Genomic DNA, 10,805 nt, shown 5'->3' on the forward strand with positions numbered 1-10,805 from the left:
GCTAGAAATTGGAGAAAGATTTAGAGAGTCCATCGAATAGAAGCTACTCCGGAGAGAATATGACTTTATAAAATTGTTGGTAAGAAGAGTATTAGGGAAGAGTCAAAGATGCTGAAAGAGCAAATACAGCGACAACGAAGCAACTTAAGGTAAAATAGAGTGCACAAATGAAGTTTATAAGAGAACATTCCATAAGTTAGCCATTTAGCCAACACGACAAGCAAAAATTACAACTGTCGAATTCGATGTTGTTAACGGAGAGTGAACAGTATTACTTTCAGATGCCAGAAATTGTATAGCTCAACATCAGCAGTCAACGCATTCTGTTTTCATCACTTAAGAGTCATCTTCAAGCCTCCTACACTCGTTGCTACAAATGGAACTTTTTGTTCAGGTACTAAATTAATTTGACTTCTCTTATTTGCTGTTGTTATCTTACTTTTAGCAGCTTGATATTACAGATAATAAGAAGAGTGATCCTATACCAACAACGCAAAAATAGTGAAACAACAAAATTCTATAAACAGGAAAACACAAACAGAACATCAAGAGAAAAATATCAAACAGTTCAAAGAAACTGGACATCAACAAATGAGCAAAAGCAAAATAAAAAAGAGCATCTTTCATAATTGAACTTTTCATTATAAACAATAAGAATTGAACTCTAAGAGTCGGTGAGACCTTGAGAAAATGAAAACATCATCTACATTGCACAAAATCGATGATGAAAAAATGTGTCGGTTGTTATTTTAACACCAACATAATCTAAATATCCCTAAGATTTCAGAGATATCCCAACTAAAAGTACCCTAATCTAAAAAAAAGTTATCTTGGATTTCAAAGAAACTCAAGAATAAAACATACCCTTTTCAAAAATTTACCAAGCTTCAATTTTCCAGAATTAGTAAAGCAAGTCACTTTGCACTAAACCATGATCCCCAAAATCCAATAGAGAATCCCAATCAACTTCCACCTCATCACCTTCCTGATAATAGCATTCTTGATTTTCCATGTTCAGCATTCCAAAGAATCCATCAGAATCAGTTTGAACCAACATTCCATCCGTTGGTTCTAATTGTTCCACAGAAAAAGCATCAGACGAGGTACTCTCCAACATCATAGGATTGTTCTTAGAGAAAATCATAGTACTCTGTTGTGAGGGTTCTTGCAAGACACGGTCAATGAACCTCTTATATTCTACAACAGTAGCAATACTGCTTCCTCGGATTTCTGATCTAGGGTTCTTCTTAATTGCACAGATTACAAATTCTTTTGCTTCGTTAGATTTCAACTGCTTAAGAAGAGAGTCAGCCAAAAAATACTCCATCATCAACCAACGGCCATTCAAACAAGAGTTTTTCTTGCTCTTGTAACTCAAGCTTCTTTTATACCCAATAATGAGACTCTCATCCTCATCAAGAATCTCCTTGCCTTTATTCTGCTGTGTCCAAGTCCCATTACAGGTAGTTCTGTTGAATCTGGCATCAGTGGACTTCTTCTTCTTCAATTGAGTGAGGAAGTAATGGGTTTTCTTGGTGTCTCCAATTAATTGCCATGGCTCTTTGCTGTAAACATCTGCAAAGCCAATTAATCCTTCAGTTGGCAAGCATTTTCCAGCCAAAAACTTCAGCAATTGCATTATCAATTCAGTATCACAGGGACGAAATTGACCATTCTTCTCCATGGATTCCCTTCTTTGTTGAAGACTGAAGAAAAATGGCAGAAAACACTTTTTAGAATGCGAATGAACAAACAAGAATAAGAAATAGCGTATCTTAAGTTTGAGGAGTCCAAGGTGGGTTTAGGAATATATAAAGACACATTCTTATTCCACTTTTGGAAACTAATTTTACAGCTGTGAGCGTGTGACTCAAGGACGGCTCTAAAATAATTAAGGCCCCAAATATATATATATATATATATATATATAAATATATAAAGACACATTCTTATTCCACTTTTGGAAACTAATTTTACAGCTGTGAGCGTGTGACTCAAGTATATATATATATATATATATATATATATAAAGTTTTTAAATTTGAATTAAAATAAAAAAATATTTTTTATTACCATGTTATCATACTTAATTCGGTTAGTGATCATATGCAATTATATTAGGAACTTTTGTTTTTTTAATTCAAATTATGTAAATACTACTTCGCCTCTGACAAAAAAAAAAAAAAATACTCCATATAACTATAAACTCTTTTACATTTAAAATCCTATAATTATAATTCTTTAAAACACTATAGCTAGATTTGAATAAAGCAAATTTCTTTTAAAATAAATATAATATATAAGGTGCACGTCTATGTTTATAATAAAAAAAAAGTTTAAAAGTTGATAAAAGTTTATTTGCATATATAAAGAAGTAAACCTACATGCTGGAGAAAGAAACATTACAAAAATCAATCAATATTCAACACAAGTTTTTTTTTCTTTTTGAAAAATATTTATTTGAAGAGTCAATTTATATAAATGGACATCAAACAAATAACAAAACTTTGACTATATAATTGATTAATTTCTATTTAACACCTTCTAGGAATTGAAGGATATAAGCCAAAACCTCTTCATTTAGCTGCAGTCAAACCAACATTACAAAGGTGTAGTATTTTTTCCATTGAAAAATATTAATTTTGAATCATTAGATTATGTGAAAGATTTTTTTCTCAAATTCAAAAGGAGGGATATTAGTTTCTAATTGATAGTTTCTATAGCGATTTTCAAGTGTAACGAAAAGTATATTTAAAAAAAATTGGTATGACGTGAAATAGTTATTTTTAAAATGTAAACAAATTATTTCGAAATAGGCTTATTTTTTAAATTATAATGTAATTTTTAAAATAAAAGATAAGATATTTTTAAATTTTAGTATAGAGTTTTTAAAATAATTATAATAGAGTCATATCATGGATAAACTCAAGAAACCAAAATCTTATGGATTATTACATAAATATCCGGCCAGATTTATTATTTACTTTTTATACCTAATATACATAGATGATATACCTATTACACACGATTATACACATGTTACATATGAATTATAAATAAATTACACATCCTCAATTTTTTAGTTTAAGTGGTTGGGTGAGCTCCTGTGTAGGTTGATAAGATAAAACCAAAAGAAAAATATGTTAAAATTTCAACCAAAGATTAAAAATATAAACAGAGTTCTTATGTAGACAATTTCTACTAAAACTCATCATTTTATTACGAAATAACTTAATTTTGTGTAACAAAAGAAAGAAAAACATAAAAAAAATAAGATAAAAGAAAATAAATATAGAAAAAATGTATGAAAAATCTAAAAACCAGAAATAAGAGACGGCAACGAATTTCTTCTTCTGTTTCATCTTTGTTGAGTGTAAAAAATTTGGAAGATGATCTCATCGATTTTAAATATTTTTTTCAACTCAAATACATAGATTATAAGATAAGGATATCTTAGAATTTTTTTTTATTTACATTGTGTGTCATTTTTAAAAAAATCACTATTGCTAACAAAGTGATATGATATTTGAATTTGAATTAAATTGTAATTTAAGTAGTTTGCATTGAGGTTAAGCCAAGTATGGTGAAAAAATTGCTTAGCAATTTTAAGACAATATATGCAATATTATATAATAGGCGAAATACATAAACAACCCTCCAAGTTGTCCACAACGGTCATTTGAACACCTTAACTGGTCCCTTTTTCATTTTAACATTTCAAGTGGCTATTAAATGTATCTTGTGAACACCCGAGTCTGGCAGACTATATGTGTGAGTTGCACTCGCCAGTGACATGTCAAATACCGGTCGTGATGGCGCCTATCACATTACTAGGCAAGCCGACTGAACAATTAAACACAACCCTTTCTCTTAAACATTTAAATCATTTTTACAGCCGTTTAAATACCATATTTTTATATAAGCGTGTAAAACAACAAATAAATATGTGGAAGTCAATAAAAAATGAACTACACAGCCCCACAAATCTGGTGTCACGAGTCTAGAGCCTCTAATACAAGTCTGAAAATCCACTACATAAATAGTCTAGAAAAATGCGGAAACATAATAAGATAGAGGGGAGAAATTAGGGCTGCGAACGCCATGCAGCTACCTCAAAACCCCCGACAAATGCTGAACAACTGAAAAGCTCTCACTCGGCCGCTCGGGCACCTGGATCTGCACACAAGCTGAAGGGAGTAACGTGAGTACGCCAACTCAGTAAGTAACTAAAGTAAATAAGTACTGAAAGCAGTGACGAGCAGTTCAGAAACATATAACCTTAAAATCAGTTCCGTCAAAAGAATCATCATGTCCAATTTAAAGTATTGAAATCAGTTATTTAGCAATATACCCAACCGAGACTTATTTAAAAGAGGAGTGAAACAGTGGAAACAGCATAATAGGGCCCCTCGGGCAAAGCGTCACTCAGAATATGGCCCCTCGGCAGCCTCTCAGTCACTCGTGACTCAACTCTCGTCTCTCAGTACTCACTTTCAGCACTCGGCTCATTTATATATCATAAAGATAGAAATCATAGTAACCGCTGCGGCGTTCAGCCCGATCCATATGTTTATAGCCGACTACGCTCACTGGGGGTGTGCAGACTCCGGAGGGGCTCCTACGACCCAAGCGTCATATCGCTGCGGCGTGCAACCCAATCCAATATATACATCGCTGCGGCGTGCAGCCCGATCCATATATATATATGTATATGTATAAATATCCTCACAATTGGGGTTCTCAACCTCTCTAAGTCTTTAATCTCACAGCCTCTCGGGCACAGCAATGGAAATTAGGAAACTCAGCCCAGACAGTCCTCACCATTAGGAGTAGTGTAATAAACCAGTTTTAAACATTTAAGCAGGTAAAACATGACTGAGGATATGCTTTCAAAACAAATAAAGTGAGGAAAATAGTCAAAATGCCCCTAAGGGTTGGTACAGGCCGGCATAAGGCCCAAACACGGCATACAACCCATAATACAGTATAATACCCAAAAAAAAGTAATATAATATTTCCAAACCAAATACGCGACTTAATAGTCGCTACAGGACGGACCAAGTCACAATCCCAGCGGTGCACGCCCATACGCTCGTCACCTAGCATGTGCGTCACCGTGTTTATCAAAGCAAGTCAAATACCGGGGTTTTGTACCCTCAGTTTCCAGATTTACAATGGTTACTTATCTCAAACCGGTGAAAATACTACTTCGCGATGCCTTTGCCTCTCGAATCGGCCTCCACTCGCGTCGAATCTAGTCAAAATCAGAATCACGGCGTCAATATATGCTAAGGGAACGAAGCCCAAGCGAAAACAATCGAAAAATACCAAAATCCCGAAATTACCAAAACTTGAGCCCCGGGCCCACTTCTCGAAACTCAAAATTTTTTACACCAACGGATTCCTTATCTCCCCACGAGTTCATACATATCAAAAATACTAAAATCGGAGTCCAAATGACCCCTCAAATCCCCATTTAAAGGCTTCTTAAACTCAAGCCCTAATCCTCCATTTTTACCCTTTAATTCCTTTGATTACAGCCCTAAATTCATGAAATACTACCATTGAATTGAGTTTTTGGTCCAAAATTCCTTACCTTAACGAAGTCTCTTGATTTCTCTCTTCAGAATCGTCCAAAAACTCCAAGGTCGAAGGCAACAATGGTGAAATAACCCAAAATCGCGAAATAAAATAGCATATATGGTCTGCCCGGGCCTTTCCGCATCTGCGGTCCCAAACCGCTTCTGCGATACCGCATATGCGGTCAACTCCTCCGCTTCTGCGGAACTTACTTAACGGCCACATACCACATCTGCGGTCAACTGGTCGCATTTGCGACTCCGCAGGTGCGGTTCCCATACCGCATCTGCGGTTCCTGACTCTACCTTTCCATACCGCATCTGCGCCTTCCCTTCCGCACGTGCGACACCACACCTGCGGCCCCCAAACCGCAGGTGCGAAAACACCAGAAGCAGCAAATTTTCTGCAATCTCTCAAGTCCCAAATCTTCCCGTTAACCATTCGAATTCACCCCGAGGCCCCCGGGACCTCAACCAAAAGCACCAACACATCCTAAAACCTTATTCAAACTTGTTCCAATCCTCAAAACACCTCAAACAACATCAAATCACCCGAAACACATCGAATTCAAGTCTAAGTTTCTAAAATCTTCCGAAATTTGCTTTTGATCAAAAACCCAACCACCTCGTCCGAATGACCTGAAATTTTGCACACACATCTCAAATGACATAACGAAGCTATTGCAACTCTCGGAATTCCATTCCGACCCCTATATCAAAATCTCGCCTATCAGCCGGAAGTCGCCAAAATATCAACTTCGCCAATTCAAGCCTAATTCTACTCCGGACCTCCAAAACCCATTCTGATCATGCTCCTACGTCACTAATCACCTCCCGAAGCTAACCGAACCACCGAAACTCACATCTGAGCCCTCGAACACATAAGTCAACATCCGGTTGACTTTTCCAACTCAAGCATTCTTAAAAGAGACTAAGTGTCTCAAACTTCACCAAAACAAATCCGAATCCAATCCGACCAACCCGATACCTCAAAACACGGATAAACAAGGCATAAAGAAGCAGAAATGGGGGAAATGGAGCGGTAACTCATGAGACGACCGGCCGGGTCGTCACATCCTCCCCAACATAAATAAACGTTCAGCCTCGAACGAGTCAAGAAACATACCTGAAGCCTCAAACAGGTGAGGATATCTGCTCCGCATCTCCCGCTCGGTCTCCCAGGTAGCCTCCTCCACGTGCAGACCTCTCCACTGCACCTTCACTGAAGCTATATCTTTTGATCTCAACTTCTGAACCTGACGCTCCAGAATAGCTGTTGGGTCCATATCATAAGTCAAATCACTCTCCAACTGAACCGTGCTGAAATCCAGAACATGGGACGGGTCTCCAATGTACTTCCGGAGCATAGAAACATGGAACACTGGGTGCACACTCGACAAGCTGGGTGCCAAAGCAAGCTCATAAGCCACCTCTCCAATCCTCCGAAGTACCTCAAAAGGCCCAATGAACCGCGGACTCAACTTCTCTTTCTTTCCAAATCTCATAACACCTTTTGTGGGCGAGACCTTCAACAGAACCTTTTCACCGACCATGAAAGACACATTTCTAACCTTCTTGGCAGCATAACTCTTTTGCCTCGACTGCGCTGTACGAAGTCTCCCCTGAATCACCTTCACTTTATCTAAGGCATCCTGAACCAAATCTGTCCCCAATAACCTAGCCTCACCGGGCTCGAACCAACCAACTGGAGATCTACACCGCCTCCCATACAAAGCCTCATATGGAGCCATCTGGATACTTGACTGGTAGCTGTTGTTATAAGCAAACTCTGCAAGCGGTAGAAACTGATCCCATGACCCTCCGAAATCAATAACACAAGCGCGTAGCATATCCTCCAATATCTGAATCGTGCGCTCGGACTGCCCGTCCGTCTGAGGGTGAAAAGCTGTGCTCAACTGCACCTGAGTACCCAACTCTCGCTGAATAGACTTCCAAAATTGGGAAGTAAATTGAGTGCCCCGATCTGAAATGATGGAAACTGGGACACCATGCAACCGAACAATCTCCCGAATATATATCTCTGCCAACCGCTCTGAAGAATAAGTAGTACAGATAGGAATGAAGTGCGCGGGCTTGGTCAGCCTATCCAAATCACCCAAATAGCATCGAACTTCTTCAAATTCCGAGGGAGTCCAACTACAAAATCCATAGTGATCCGCTCCCATTTCCACTCTGGAATATCCATCCTCTGAAGCAAGACACCCGGCCTCTGATGCTCATATTTCACCTGCTGACAATTGAACACCGAGCTACAAACCCCACAATATCTTTCTTCATTCTCCGCCACTAGTAATGCTGTCTCAGATCCTGATACATCTTCGCGGCTCCTGGATGAATAGAATACTGCGAGCTACGGGCCTCCTCCAAAATCAGCTCCCGAAGCCTATCTACATTGGGCACACAAATTCGGCCCTGCATCCTCAATACTCCATCATCTCCAATAGACACATCTCTGGCATCATCATGCTGAACTCTGTCCCTAAGGACGAGCAAATGTGGATCATCATACTGGCGCTCTCTGATGCGCTCATATAGGGAAGACCAAGAAACCACACAAGCCAATACCCGACTGAGCTCCGAAATATCCAACCTCACGAACCGATTGGCCAAAGCCTGAACATCAACCCCAAGAGGTCTCTCCCCAACTGGAATATATGCCAAACTTCCCATACTCACTGCCTTTCGGCTCAAAGCATCGGCCACCACATTGGCCTTTACCGGATGGTACAATATAGTGATATCATAATCCTTAAGTAACTCCAACCATCTCCGCTGCCTCAAATTAAGATCGTTTTGCTTGAACAGATGCTGAATACTGCGATGATCAGTGAATACCTCACAAGACACGCCATACAAGTAATGCCTCCAAATCTTCAATGCGTGAACTATGGCAGCCAACTCCAAATCATGAACGGGGTAGTTCTTCTCATGGGGCTTGAACTGACGAGAAGCATAAGCAATAACTCTACCCTCCTACATCAACACACAACCAATCCCTACTCTCGAAGCATCACAATACACGGTATATGAACCTGAAGCTGATGGCAAAACTAACACTGGAGTTGTGGTCAAAGCTGTCTTGAGCTTCTGAAAGCTCTCCTCACACTCATCCGACCATACAAATGGAACACCCTTTTGAGTCAACTTGGTCAAAGGCGATGCGATATATGAGAATCCCTGAACAAACCGGCGATAATAACCTGCCAAACCAAGAAAACTACGAATCTCTGTGGCTGAGGACGGTCTGGGCCAACTCTGCACCGCCTCTATCTTCTTTGGATCAACCTGAATACCCTCACCGGACACCACGTGTCCCAAGAATGCCACTGAACTGAGCCAAAACTCACACTTGGAGAACTTTGCATAAAGCTTCTCCTCCCTCAATCTCTGCAACACAACCCTCAAATGCTCCGCGTGCTCCTCCTGACTACGCGAATACACCAGGATATCATCAATGAAAACTATGACAAATGAGTCAAGATAAGGACGAAACACGTTGTTCATCAGATGCATGAACGCTGCTGGGGCATTGGTCAGCCCAAAAGACATAACCAGGAACTCATAGTGACCATATCTGGTCCTGAAGGCCGTCTTAAGAATATTCGAATCCCTGATCTTCAACTGGTGATAACCCGAATGGAGATCAATCTTGGAGAATACCCTCGCTCCCTGAAGCTGGTCGAATAAATCATCAATGCGAGGCAAAGGATACTTGTTCTTAACTGTTACCTTATTCAATTGCCTATAATCAATGCACATTCTCATAGTGCCATCCTTTTTCTTCACAAACAGAACCGGCGCACCCCAGGGTGACACACTAGGCCGTATGAACCCCTTATCAAGGAGTTCCTGAAGCTGCTCCTTTAACTCCTTCAACTCCGCTGGTGACATACGATACGGCGGAATAGAAATGGGCTGAGTGCCCGGCACCAGGTCAATACCAAAATCAATATCCCTGTCCGGTGGCATGCCCGACAGGTCTGCAGGAAAAACATCATGGAAATCCCTCACAACTGGGACAGAATCAATACTGGGAGCCTCAGCTCCGACATCCCTCACAAAGGCAAGATACGATAGACAACCCTTCCCAACCATACGCTGGGCCTTCAAGAAAGAGATCACTCTACTAGGAACATAATCAGTCACGCCACGCCACTCGATCCGTGGCACACCCGGTATAGCCAATGTGACTGTCTTGGCATGACAATCCAGAATAGCGCGACACGGAGATAACCAATCCATGCCCAGAATGACATCGAAATCCACCATACCTAGTAATAAAAGATCAACTCGGGTCTTCAGACCCCCAATAGTCACCACACATGACCGGTACACACGGTCTACAACAACAATATCACCCACCGGGGTAGATACAGGAACAGGTAAAGCAAGAAACTCACGAGGAGTACCCAAATAGCGAGCAAAGTTTGATGACACGTAAGAATAGGTGGAACCGGGGTCAAATAATACAGAGGCATCTCTGTGGCAGACTGAAATAATACCTGTAATGTCATCATCAGAAGCAATGACATCGGGCCTGCCGGGAAGAGGATAAAAACGGGCCTGACCGCCCCCTGATCGACCTCTCCCTCTGGGGCGACCCCTGGCTGACTGATCCCCACCCCTAGCTGGCTAGGCGGGTGGTGGTGGAGCAACTGGAGCCGAAGCTAATGACTGGCCCCTCTGCTGGGATGAACTAGCAACACAGCGGGGACACTGCCTCCTCATATGCCCAAACTCCCCGTACTCATAGCAACTCCCCGGTGCCGGAGATGGGGACTGAAGGGAACCTCTCGCACCGGAGTGACTAGCAGATGCACTCGGTATAGAAGAGCCTTGAACAGATGGAGCACGGGATGAGCTTTGAGCGGGAAGGGCACTAAGTGATGAATGGCCCTGGTGTGAACTGTGGGAACCATGACCCGGTGACGCCCCTCGATAACCCGAGCGATCAGACTGACCATGTCGGAACTGTCGGCCTCTGCCGTGCTGAAACTGGCCCCTCGAAGGAGCACCACCGTAGCTACCAGACTCCGTCCGAGGCCCTCGTTCGGCCTCCCCGTCTCCCTCTCGCTCCTGGCGACGGACAAACTCAATCTCCCTGGCAATATCCCACACCTCCTCGAATGTAGCACCAGTCACCCTCTCCCTGGTCATAAGGATACGGAGCTGATAAGTAAGACCATCGACAAACCTCCTGATCCT

At 41.2% G+C, this 10,805-nt stretch overlaps 1 protein-coding gene across 1 annotated transcript; it reads right to left on the reverse strand.

The window, feature by feature from the left end:
* Window positions 1-607: 607 nt before the first annotated feature.
* Window positions 608-1,842, reverse strand: LOC109218154. Its single transcript, XM_019382491.1, has one exon. The coding sequence runs from the start codon at window positions 1,682-1,684 to the stop codon at window positions 902-904; it is 783 nt and encodes a 260-aa protein (XP_019238036.1). The 5' UTR covers window positions 1,685-1,842; the 3' UTR covers window positions 608-901.
* Between the last annotated feature and the right edge of the window lie 8,963 nt (window positions 1,843-10,805).

The sequence above is a fragment of the Nicotiana attenuata genome, unplaced genomic scaffold (assembly GCF_001879085.1).
Source record: "Nicotiana attenuata strain UT unplaced genomic scaffold, NIATTr2, whole genome shotgun sequence".
Taxonomy (NCBI): Eukaryota; Viridiplantae; Streptophyta; class Magnoliopsida; order Solanales; family Solanaceae; genus Nicotiana; species Nicotiana attenuata.